Below are 12,766 nucleotides of genomic sequence, written 5' to 3'. Positions count from 1 at the left end.
TCAGTAAATTTTAAACTAGATGACTATAAAAACTATTAAAAAGATAAACTTGAGAAATAAAATTCATTTTTTAATAAATTTTACTATTTATATTTTAAACAATATATCAAAATAGGATGTTAAAAATACATACAATAAACATTTTTTGAAAGAGCCACATTTTTAAAATCAATCTATAATATTCCGAAACAGTAAAATATTCATAAAATAAACTAAAAATAAATAAAAATGGACGTTATGTTTAAATCATTTAAAATCAGTACATTAATTTTGAGGTCTCTAAAAAATTAGCTACACCATTTTTTAAAAACAATAGGAGTCTTTTTGAGAAAAATGTGTTTTTAGTATTTTTGGTAAAAATATTGAAGAAAAAATATAAATATTATTTTCGAATATTTACATATTTTTCTACATCTTCCAAATTTTTTTCTAATTCTTATAATATTTAACATAATCCAAAATAATATTACATATACTTTTTTTTTTTGCATTGACTTTAATATTTTCACCGAAAAAAATGTCTTGATTACATCATCTAATTTTCGGAAAATGTAGACCTTAAACTTTCGTAGGTCAAGAATTTGGACACACCATCATTCGATCATTATCTTATATGTAAAATTATTAGATGATATCTAACACATCTCAAACTATCAACTTGATTTGATAATAATATTTCAAATCCTCATTAGACCATCTCAAACCCTTCAAATATTTGTCTTCTCCAAATCACATTATAACAGCAATACACAACAATCTAAATTTTGATAAAACGATCAACAAAAAATATTTTAAAAATAAAAAATTAATTTAGAAAAAATCGACTCACCTTTAGTAGCTCTAAAATATGACAAAAAAAAAATCATAAGGACTAATCACATATTATCTTTTATAATTAGTTATTTTTGATATTTTAATTTTTATATTTTCAAAAGTTATATTAAGATCCTTATACTTACGAAAGTAAAATATTAAACCAATTGTTTCAATAAAATTTTTATATTTTTTAAATTTTAATAATATAAAAATCATCATTTTAATCCTGTATATGGATCTTAATATTTCACTTTTTATAAATATTTGAGATCTCAATGTAACTTTTGAAATTGTAGAACCGTGATACTGAAAATAACTTATTACAGTGGATAATATATATAATTAGTTTAAATTATAAAGAAAGAAATAAACGAATAAGATAATTAAAAGATGATGTTAATAAAATATCATTATTTATCTTATAAAAACTCTAATTTTTATGCAACTTTCCATATGAAAATATTTTTTTTATTTATCATATATGATTATATATATTTTTATATCTTATATTTAATCGTTTATTATTTTAATTATATTTAGCAAAAGATTCATCCAATCAATCTAAAATAATTGAGATTTATTGTCATATTATAATCATTTGCTAGAGACAGCAACTATTATTTTATCAATCATATTATAAATATATAAATATTAAATAAATATAAAATGTTGTTTAGGTAGAACTTACGGATTTATTGTTATTATAGTAAGTATGATATTTGTGGTGGGGACAGTAACTATTATTTTGTCGATCACATTATAAATTATATAACTATTAAATGAACATAGAAAGATGCTAAACCACTCAATCTCGTCCTGCACACCTCAGCCAAGAACAACGCTTTTCCGTATCCTTGAAACTACCCGCGTGACGATTGGAAATCGACGTGAGACCCACTAGCGACCCCACTAATCCGGACTCGGGCGGGTCACGTTTGTACCTTCCTTTTTCTTTGTTAATTCTCTCCTATTGGACGCTGTTTTGGTCGCAAGCGAATGCGAACGCTTCCTCGGAGTTGCATTCATCGAAAGCACTAGTTTCCTTCGAGCGAGAGGCGCTTCACGGTCACATGCGTTCGCATGAGTTCTCGGTTTAAAAGACCGTCCTCGGGCTCTTCTATTTCCATCGCCATCGACCTTCTTCCTGACCACAGCGACCTCCTTCGAAGCTTTTCCGACTCCCCCACCTCTTCCTAGGGTTAGCGTATCGATCGATCTCAGGTGCGATTACTCTCGTTCCTCGCCTCCCCTCCCTTCTCCTTACCCTACTTCTTCCTTGTTTGATCCATGGGCTTGGGGCTCCCATGCTATGTTAGGGTTTGACTCGATCCCCTTGCCTTCCTCCCCTACCGGGTGATCGCGCGCAGGGTTCCGATTCGTGTAGGATTCGGTCGAGGGGGATCTGGGGCGCAGCGGAGGATGTCGATGCACGAGAGGAAGACGATCGATTTGGAGCAGGGATGGGAATTCATGCAGAAGGGCGTCACCAAACTGAAGAACATCTTGGAGGGGCTCCCCGAGCCGCAGTTCAGCTCAGAGGACTACATGATGCTCTACACGTACGTTGTGTATCGTCATTCATCCTCCTTAATTTTGATTGTCCTTCAATGTCTTTCTGTTGATCATGGGTTTTGTTGCCCTCGACGTTGGATCAGGACTATATACAACATGTGCACACAGAAGCCCCCGCACGATTACTCCCAACAGCTATATGACAAGTACAGAGAGTCGTTTCAGGAGTACATTACTTCCATGGTGAGCATAATTCATTTGCCTTGGATTGCATGCATTCTCAAAAAATAAAAAGATGAAAATTTGTTCCGTGCCAACCTGTGTTGTTATGAGATTGAAACTGGTTATGGCTAACATACATGAGATTGAATATTAATAAAAGCCAAAAGTTTAACATATTAAGTTGTGGGCTAGACTCATCACATGTCATCCAACTCTTCCAATCCTTAGTAACGTGAGATTATTCTTGAGTCCATTTCTTTTATCATCTTAGACACATAAATATTTGTAACATCTTTTTCCCGAGCATCTATACCGTTATCTCAAGGGTTTAAACTCATACACATCTTTCATACACATCTTTCAGGCACCTCATGCATATAAATATTTCTAACATCTTCTTATTTTGTGTTTGGGTTAATTGTCTTCCTTGTTTCTACAATGGTTCAAACTCATCCACATCATTCTTGCGCCACATTGTGTCTACCTGTTATAATATCACTCATCTTCATTAGCTTGACTTGGGTCGCATAGCTTATATGATTCATTTGGGTTATCTAAATTAGCTTCAGTCAGTCCATCTGACTCAATCTTTTTCTTCAATTCTCATTTGACTCAATCTTTTCTGTTCATTTTTTATTCATTTATATTAAAGTTTGTCCACTCGGCTATGATATCTCATTCTGTCTTATTGAAACTGGTTGGAGCTAACATGTATGAGCTTGGACACTAATGCAATCCAAAAGTTTAAGCTATTAAGTTGTGGGCCAAACCCATCGTATATCACTGGCTATTTTTTTATTCCATCTCTTTTGCATCTCAAACATGGATATTTCCAACATATTCCCCTTTGTTGTGTGGATTGATCATTTTCCCCTTTATTTTGAGAGTTCAAACTCACGCATACCTTTCTAGTACATCATACACATGAATGTTTTCAACATTATTGGAATACTAAATTTAACTTTATGTTTACATAATTAGTTGCTTTGAAAGTTTTAGTAAAATTAGAAATCCTTGTTTTAGTTGAAGTTAAACTCTTCGTTTGACCCCTCTATACATAGTGGGTAATGTAATGCATGAAGAGATAAAAAGCGAAAGTGGTAACGAAGAGAGGCTGAAAGATATAGGGTCTAACTGATAGATTTTAAAGCTACTATGATGAATAAGAGGTTTTATTTTCAGTGTCTCTGTTATTCTCTTTTATTATCCTTAACTTGTTGAAACCCACCACCCTTTTCAAGTAATTTTCCTGCAGTTCTATGTGATCGAGTAGGGACTGAACTAGCCTTGGAATTAGTTTTTCTTGTTGAAATCTTCAGACAACTAGTTTCTAATCATGCAGATTGACTAATTAGTTAGTTTCATGCCACTGATCTGTCTCTTGATGAATTGGTTGTACAATTCATTTGAATTAAATTTGTGTTCAAGTATCATATGCATTTGTTCTTTAGTTTGTGAAAATTTACTCATGTGGCATACTGTTCTAGGACTCTTTTATTTTGTAAATTCAGCTTTATGCATAGGAGTGTTACTCAAAATACACAATATGAACCATTGTGATGTATTACTGGTTTTGATAATCTGTGCGTTGATGGTGATCCTAAGTCCTACTAGATTGCATTTTGTGGGTGTTCACCTGCCATATTTCATAGAGGCTGGGTTATTGTCTATGTTGATTACCTAAACAAGCACTTAAAACTTTGTTTTTTCCTAAAGAATGAAGTGCTGATCTCAAAAAGAGAAAAAAGAATGACACTGTAGCATTTAGCTATCCAAACATATTCATTAAATATTAAAACTGAGGTTACTGCATCATTAAAAGTTGTCATATTTAATTTCATGTGATTAGCAGTATCTCGGGCAACTTCTTTGATTAAAATAATAATAATAGGTGCTTCTTTACATGGGTTTTGTGGAAGTGCTGTAGACCAAGTTCTGATTCTTTTCTAATGAATGTATCATTTCATATTTTGGGCCGATGAGAAAATTATACATCATTACATCATCTATTAAACAATTGCTTAGTAAATACTACAGTATGATTTTGATTTTCATCAAACCATAAAAAGATCTTCCAGTTCATTAATTTCATTACTAAACTAGGCTTGAACTGGTTTTCTTAATGGTCTTCTTCTCTCGTTACTTCTATTAAGTCCGCAAGGATGTGGATAAAATCTTGGGAGATGTTCTGTGAGTATTTGGCTAAATTAGACTACGAGTAGGTTAGTGAAGCTTGGAAGTGACAGAATGTTACAATTGTGACACCTCTAGTGAGTTTTTCTTCAGTCTAAGAAGGGACAAGGCCTCCCAAGCTAACAATAAAGAATTAAGTTACTAAATAAACTACTCAAAAAGGGACAGTGTGGATGCCAGTTTACGTTGGACCAGTAAATGCCAGCTGGTACGTACCAGTTCAAGCAAAATGACAGACCTTGATGGTGGATATGAAAAGATGTTCAAATTTTTGAATAATTACTAGAGAATTAATTTACTTGCTTTTTAGATACATCTTTGATCATGTTTGATAATCATGTTCAAAGATGGTAGTGCATACGAAGAAAGGTTCAAAGTCTTGAGTGTTGAAATAGAACAAATTAACTTGCATTTAGATAATAGGTATGATACGCACCAATGGGTATTTGCCCGTCCAAGCAAGGACTAGTATTGGAGCACATGGTATGATGCTGGTCAACGTAAGTCTTTTAATATAAGTTTGGCTGATATCAGGTGGTTTGGGCCGATATACTTTCCGACCATTACTGTACTTGTTCACTAGATTACCAAAACTGGTATTGGATCAAAATTTAAATAATTGTTAGATGCATATATGATATATCATCATTCTTTTATGTAACATATGAAATTTCTTTTTGAGTATAAAGCTGTGGCTTGATTAAAAAGTTTACTCTAAAATACATAAAACTCTTGAGTGATACCATTGTTATCAGAATTTTATTAGAGCTTCCTTCTTTTTTTACTCAGGTTTTGCCATCTTTGAGAGAAAAGCATGATGAATTTATGTTGAGGGAACTAGTCAAAAGATGGTTAAATCATAAGGTTATGGTCAGGTGGCTTTCACGTTTCTTTCATTACCTTGATCGTTATTTCATCGCGCGAAGGTCGCTTCCACCACTGAACGAAGTTGGGCTTACTTGCTTTCGCGACTTGGTACTTTCCTTCTTTTGCTGCATTGCTGCTGTCTGTAACATGAGATTACACATTCTCTATGATTCAAGCATTGCTTCATTATGTTTGAGTTCCTTAGGGCCTCTCTTTGTTTTAGGTTTATCAAGAGATTAAAGGAAAAGTTAAAGATGCAGTCATTTCCTTGGTAAGTTGGTCACCTTTTCTTTCCACTATTGGTCATTTTCATCTATATAGCCAGGCTTGACCGTGGTTGGTCTTCCAAGCAGATTGATCAAGAGCGTGAGGGGGAACAAATTGATAGAGCTTTATTGAAGAATGTCTTGGACATTTTCGTTGAGATTGGGTTGGGTAACATGGACTGCTATGAAAATGACTTTGAAGCAGATCTGCTTAAAGATACTGCAGCTTATTATTCTAGGAAAGCTTCAAATTGGATTCTAGAAGATTCATGTCCAGATTACATGTTAAAGGTATTTCCTATCATAATTCGCATGAATATATTCAATTATCTCACAGTGAGTGTGTTTGATGTCTTATGTGGCCTTTTTTTAGGCTGAAGAGTGCTTAAAGCGGGAGAAGGATAGGGTTGCTCATTACTTGCACTCTAGCAGTGAACAAAAGTTGTTAGAGGTATATTCTCCTTTGTCATTAGCACCATCTAGCTGAGGTGATCAGTGACCTAAATGTGTTTTTATGTTAAAAAGAATGGATATTTTGAAATCTTGATACTCGAGGACTTAATATTGTGCTATGTGGAACAATAATGAGTATTTTCAGCAAGATACTTCCATTTTTGTCTTTATATTTTCATCATCAAATTTTCATTTATTTGTAGAAAGTGCAACATGAGTTACTATTTGCATATGCAAGCCAACTTTTGGAGAAGGAACATTCTGGGTGCCATGCCTTACTTCGAGATGACAAGGTGCCTGTACCTCTATAATGCATATAAGTGATTCTTGTTATGAGATATTAATAAGGTTTGACGACCATGCTTCTATTTGCATTTCAGGTGGATGACCTCTCTCGTATGTATAGGCTCTTTTGCAGAATACCTCGTGGCCTAGATCCTGTTTCTCAGATATTTAAGCAGGTTTCTTTCTGATATTTCATGTTCGAACTTTATGGAGCTTCAGTAAAAGTTTAACTTGCAATGTGATTTCTGACTCATCACTCTGGTGCAGCATGTGACCGCTGAGGGTACAGCATTGGTTAAACAAGCAGAAGATGCTGCAAGCAACAAGAAGGTAGGCTTTCATTGTCTTATTTTGATAATTTTGTGCACTTGCATATTATTCAATGTCTTAAATCTTAATAAAGTACTGATCTTATTATGCCTTTGTAGATACAATTTATAGTGTTAATTTTCAAAATAATTTTGTATGATAAAGTCTATTCAAAGTAGTCAAAATGGATTCTTGTCTGAACTATTGCTCTTTGCTCTTAATACACAGCATTTGCTATTAGGACTTTAGCTATCTTTAAAGTATATGATACATGAAGTGTATACATCATCATGAATTTCGTATTATCATATTTGCTAGGTTATGCAACCATGGCTCAACATAATGTTGAGTTAATATGAGTTTGATGTAAATTGGTTACATAAATCCTTCCCTGCCATGGAGTTTTGTTGAGGCCCTCGAAGGCAATCTCATTATTCGCTTGTCAAACTTAGAGCAATAAAATTTCTTATTGTTGTTTCTCTCAAATTCTATTTGAACTGCTCTACATCTCCTGATACTCACTTTTTCTAACTTGGTTTCTTTTAACACTGTCAAACCAACTTAAAAGTCTTCTCTCAGTCATCCTCGATTTTAACAACGACTATGTTCGCAAATGTATGCATTTATTAATCATCTTGTGTAAGCACATTTGTTTTAACATTCTACTGGCGAAATTATACCAACTTTAGGAACATTTTGGAAGTTGTTATGAGGTGGACTGAGAGAAGGTATGCAAAAATTTTAGAGTTTAAGAGAATTGAGCTATCTTGAGGTGTCCTTTGCACTTGGCAGTAACTCTTTTGGCACAAGAACTCAGTACTTGCTAAGAATGATTCAGAGCAAATTTTCTGTGGAAGCATATTCCTTTTTGTTAAATTTTGTTGTGTTCATTAGTAAGATAGTGGCATCATTCTTGATATGCATTGTGTCTATGTTGTCATGACAAATTTTTGTTATCATGGCATTACTTCAATTAGCTAACTGTCCTTGTTATTCAATTTCGTGAATTCTGATTATGTTGCACAGCTCTTAGAAGTTCTTTGTTTTGTAATAGCTGAGTAAGAACACAGAAATGACTATGGTAACAAGAGTTGAACTTTCTCTTTTTAGTTGTTTGCAGTGGCGTAGTGGAATAGTGTTTTATGATTTATCAATGTCGTGTAATACTTTCATGCACTCTATGTGATATACATTTTGTTGTGTTTGGAGAAAATGAACATCTACTTCAAATGGTGTTGCAGAACTGATTGTGCTCACCCTATGTTAGTTATATTGGTTTATGACCTTTATCTTCAGCTTTGTTTGATTTGACAGTTGTATCGCTTGTTTTATTTTCTTTCATGAGTTGCATCCTTTGTTATTTCTGTTTTTGTGTATATCATGCAGTCATCGTTTTAGCTGCTTGTTCAGATGCCTACTTTATTAACATTTCTGGCATTATAATCTATGCAGGCAGAGAAAAGGGATGTGGTTGGCCTCCAAGAACAGGTAGATTGAAACACTTTGATAAGTACTTTCAGACAAGTTGATTGGTTACTATTTGAGAATCAGAAATTATAATCTTTGGTTTCCAGGTTTTTGTCAGAAAGGTTATTGAGCTGCATGACAAGTACTTGTCTTATGTGAATGACTGCTTTCAGAATCATTCCCTTTTCCATAAGGTTTGGTTTATGATGCACTAATGGTCAAGTTGGTTTTTTTGTTGTTGTACTTTGCATAAGTCTGTTCTGTCCCTTTTAGGCACTCAAAGAGGCTTTTGAGGTTTTCTGTAACAAAGGTGTTGCAGGAAGCTCAAGTGCTGAGTTGCTGGCGACTTTCTGTGATAATATTCTTAAGAAGGGTGGAAGTGAGAAACTCAGTGACGAAGCAATTGAGGAGACACTTGAGAAAGTAGATACCTTATTTTACTGTCTTTGCATCCGTGTCTCTTCCCTTTCTCTTCTTATCCTATGTTTCTCCCTCTCTTGTTTGGCCCTGTTCTTCTCTCCTGCTGTAGTCTCAACTTTGGGATGCCATCAAACACATATTTTGTATTTGCAGGTCGTGAGGTTGCTTGCTTATATCAGTGACAAAGATCTGTTTGCCGAGTTCTATAGGTATAGTCACTTGTAGAATCTTCTATGTTCATTTACATTTATGTGACTTCAGTGCTTGCTACTTTTTTCATCATTGCTGTTCTCCTATTGAGGAATCAATCTGCAGGAAGAAGCTTGCTCGGAGGTTGCTCTTTGACAAAAGTGCTAATGATGACCATGAGAGGAGTATTTTGACAAAGTTAAAGCAGCAATGTGGAGGACAGTTCACCTCAAAGATGGAGGGCATGGTATGTAGCACCATGCTTATGTTTTAGATGGATATAATTTAGTGGCTTAGAGTCTTTGGTTTGTCTTTGCAGGTGACTGATTTAACGCTTGCCAGAGAAAACCAATCTAATTTTGAGGACTATCTCAACATTAATCCTCAGGCAAATCCAGGGATAGATCTCACTGTCACCGTTCTGACAACGGGATTCTGGCCAAGTTACAAATCATTTGATCTCAACCTTCCTGCTGAAATGGTTTGTCGACCATCTTAACAAGTGAAAATTTGTCTTCCAATTGATCTCTCATTGTCCTATGAAAACTGGAAACTATCTCGGAAGATGGCATATCTTTGGAATATGCTCTAGGCTGAGCAAAGGAATATTAGTTAGGATTGGCCTAAATTAATCAAATGTTACCTTTTTCATATAGTACCTGAATTCTATATTATTTTGTACAAGTATTTCATAACTTGTTATTTGCATGTTAGTTCCTGATATCCGCCTTTGTTGTGCATTTTTGGTCATAGTTAGTCTAAATACAGATTTAAGGAGTATACTAGGATTATTATTTTATTCTAAATGAAAAAGATGTCTTAGGAAAATTTGATGTAAAATCCGATGAAGACATTTTTCTTAGTTATTCCTCTATGTCAAAAAGCTTTCTCTATGTCTAAAACTTTTTGTGTCTTTAATAAAAGAACTTTGGTCATAGAGGAATCTATTCATGTTGTTTTTAATAAGCTTCCCAAATTTAAGAAAATTGATTTTGATGATGATATTAATTTTGATGCTTTAAATTTGAATGAAAACTCTCCTCCCCCAAGCAACTTGGACGCATCTTCTTTTTTCCTAAATGACATCCACTTCATAACACAAATAAGGGCAACCTTACTCCCATATGCTCATCAAATCGACCAAATATAGCCACTTACACTCCTGCAGATGTTACTTTTCAGTAAAAAAAATGAAAGAAACTGTTCATCAAGTTAGCAATGAGCCTGACCCTTACATGCAAATATGCCTTTGCATCCCGATTGCTTCCTCTGTATTCGCTTAGTGTTATGATGATTTTGGTAGAGACTATTCTTTACCAATATCTTCATGTAGTGTCTTCTTGAAGAGCTTATTTATATTTGATATTCTTTGATATTTCAAAGAAAGATGGAGATAAATTAAAGAGAAGAATCTCCAGGCCTTCTTTTTTTTTTTTTTTTTCAATCAAACCCAAAACTTAGGGCTTAACTGAACTTGGGCTACAGACTGGAACTGGTATGCACAGTGAAGCAAGATTAAGGGACTATCATGTAAGCAATGACTATTTCAGAATTTGTATATAAATAACAAATGTTTTAGGGAAGGATATGTTAAAAAAAAAGTTATTTTACCATTTATTGATTAAATGCTAAGCGACCTGCTTTGGATTTTTCTGATTTCAGGTAAAATGTGTAGAAGTTTTTAGAGAGTTCTATCAGACAAAAACCAAACATAGGAAGCTTACATGGATTTATTCTTTGGGGACATGTAACCTCATTGGAAAGTTTGAGCCCAAGACAATGGAGCTTATTGTCACAACTTATCAGGTATCTATTGAATTCCACTTTTATTCATGTTAAATAAACATGGATGCCAACAAGAAGCATTCTCGTATATTTTGTGTACAGGCGGCGGCTTTGCTTCTTTTTAATGCCTCAGATAGATTGAGTTATTCAGAGATCATGGCTCAGCTTAACTTGACCGATGATGATGTTATCAGATTGCTTCACTCCCTTTCTTGTGCCAAGTATAAGATTCTCAATAAAGAGCCATATACGAAATCTATTTCTCCGAATGACGTCTTTGAGTTTAATTCCAAATTCAGTGACAAAATGAGAAGGATCAAGGTCTGGATTCTGGACAAATTTTTCCATTTTAAAGTAGCAGAAAATGTCCCTAGCCTGTTGCTTCTGGTTTTCAACCATCTTTGGTTTCATTGGTTCTTCTTGCCTACAGATACCTCTTCCACCAGTGGATGAAAAGAAGAAGGTAATAGAAGATGTTGACAAGGATCGAAGATATGCTATTGATGCCTCCATTGTGCGCATTATGAAAAGTCGTAAAGTTTTGGGTCATCAACAGTTAGTGATGGAATGCGTCGAACAGCTTGGTCGCATGTTCAAGGTACTTGCTTATTCTTTATTTTGATGATTTCATAACATAATGTATGGCTATTTTATGAACTAGAAAATCTAATACGGCTTCTTTATCGCAAGGTTTTTTATGCTTATAACATCTATTAACCCTGCGTTTTCCAAGTTGGTATATTGAGTTGACCCTAAATAATCAGTAGCTATAACCTCTTGTTCCCTGTATTATCCACCGTTGATGTAGCAATGGAAGTGTTTCTGTGTGGCCGTCTACTGTTTCCATAGTAGTGGCACCAATCGTGTTGGCATATTTCTAATCATCGAAAATGATTGACGCAGATTTTAAGGAGAAATATAGGTTGATCAGTAACAGACCGCTTTTACATATATCTCTCATCGATTTTCTTGCTGTCTTGAATTTTCAATTCTGCAGCCTGACTTTAAAGCAATTAAGAAAAGAATAGAAGATTTGATCACCAGAGAGTATTTAGAGCGGGACAAGGACAACCCAAATCTTTTCAGATACCTGGCCTGATTGATCTGATCTCTCTGGAGAAACACACGCCCTTCCACGTCTTTCAGGCTCCCAGCAATGTCGACCATGAAGCTAATAAAGGCTGTTGAAATCTATAGCTGCACAGGCTGGAGATTGCTAACAAAATTTCAAGACTTTGGTGGCAACTTCCTTTGTATATTCATCTGTTTCAAGTAACTGCTTCGACTTCTGCTCCAAAGGGAAGCACCGTGTGGTACGAAATTCCTGTACTGGAATTGTGTTGTTAAGGAATTTGATACTGTAATCATCGGATGATCCCTGACCTTCTTCAAATATTCTATTCTATATTTTTGTTCAATGTCATCTGGTAATTATGTTATCGTGATCTTTTGTTTAGAATCTGTACTTTTAATTGACCTTATCCTGCCTTCGTAGGCCCTGTTGCTACCAATTTGTGTTGCCAGCTTCTTGAAGTAGAAATTTTTGACTTTTTTTTAAACTAGGTTTCATATGATTTATTGTGATGGAGAATGCAGTAGACGGAAGCTTGGCTGTGATTTGAATTCCTGTCATATCTTTTTGCTTAATTGTGTTTTCCATATCTAAATGATAAACTCGTACATCCATAATGATCGATGGCATATGCATACACTTTTTCTATGTGCACGCAACTTCGATACATCGTCATATTATGGTCATTTAGAAAGAAAAGCAGCACAATCAAGAAGTAAGTTCCATTTCAATTATATGAACTGACACATTATGTCTCATTTTCATCAGGAAAATAATATTATAAATGAGTAGATTCTATCACAACATCTCTATAACTTATTTTCATGCATATTGCACGATCAATATATATATATATATATATATATAGTTTGTGCCATGAACTCGGCATTGTGCGTACTCAGAGCCACAG

At 34.3% G+C, this 12,766-nt stretch overlaps 1 protein-coding gene across 2 annotated transcripts; it reads left to right on the top strand.

The window, feature by feature from the left end:
* Window positions 1-1,903: 1,903 nt before the first annotated feature.
* LOC103990716 (cullin-1) lies at window positions 1,904-12,223 on the top strand. 2 transcript variants are annotated; one of them, XM_009409958.3, is made up of 20 exons: window positions 1,904-2,037; window positions 2,133-2,375; window positions 2,472-2,571; window positions 5,533-5,718; window positions 5,834-5,881; window positions 5,964-6,167; window positions 6,250-6,327; window positions 6,533-6,622; window positions 6,710-6,790; window positions 6,882-6,944; window positions 8,376-8,411; window positions 8,498-8,584; window positions 8,664-8,813; window positions 8,964-9,019; window positions 9,126-9,246; window positions 9,319-9,480; window positions 10,662-10,805; window positions 10,887-11,105; window positions 11,215-11,382; window positions 11,782-12,223. In XM_009409958.3, exons 2-20 carry the CDS (start codon window positions 2,236-2,238, stop codon window positions 11,881-11,883), a joined length of 2,235 nt encoding a protein of 744 aa, XP_009408233.1. In that variant the 5' UTR covers window positions 1,904-2,037; window positions 2,133-2,235; the 3' UTR covers window positions 11,884-12,223. The 2 variants fall into 2 exon arrangements, with proteins under 2 accessions (XP_009408233.1, XP_009408232.1); XM_009409957.3 differs by having other exon boundaries at window positions 1,910-2,037; window positions 2,184-2,375.
* The last annotated feature ends 543 nt before the right edge of the window (window positions 12,224-12,766 follow it).

This window comes from Musa acuminata, chromosome BXJ3-7, assembly GCF_036884655.1.
Source record: "Musa acuminata AAA Group cultivar baxijiao chromosome BXJ3-7, Cavendish_Baxijiao_AAA, whole genome shotgun sequence".
In the NCBI taxonomy this organism is placed as follows: domain Eukaryota; kingdom Viridiplantae; phylum Streptophyta; class Magnoliopsida; order Zingiberales; family Musaceae; genus Musa; species Musa acuminata.
This window is presented reverse-complemented; position numbering and strand designations above follow the sequence as displayed.

Excerpts from the sequence above, each read along its gene's own strand:
- LOC103990716 (XM_009409958.3), top strand. The coding sequence starts at position 2,236 with ATGTCGATGCACGAGAGGAAGACGATCGATTTGGAGCAGGGATGGGAA. Across the intron at positions 5,719-5,833 it reads TTACTTGCTTTCGCGACTTG|GTTTATCAAGAGATTAAAGG; the intron begins GTACTTTCCTTC and ends TCTTTGTTTTAG. Across the intron at positions 10,806-10,886 it reads TTATTGTCACAACTTATCAG|GCGGCGGCTTTGCTTCTTTT; the intron begins GTATCTATTGAA and ends TTTTGTGTACAG.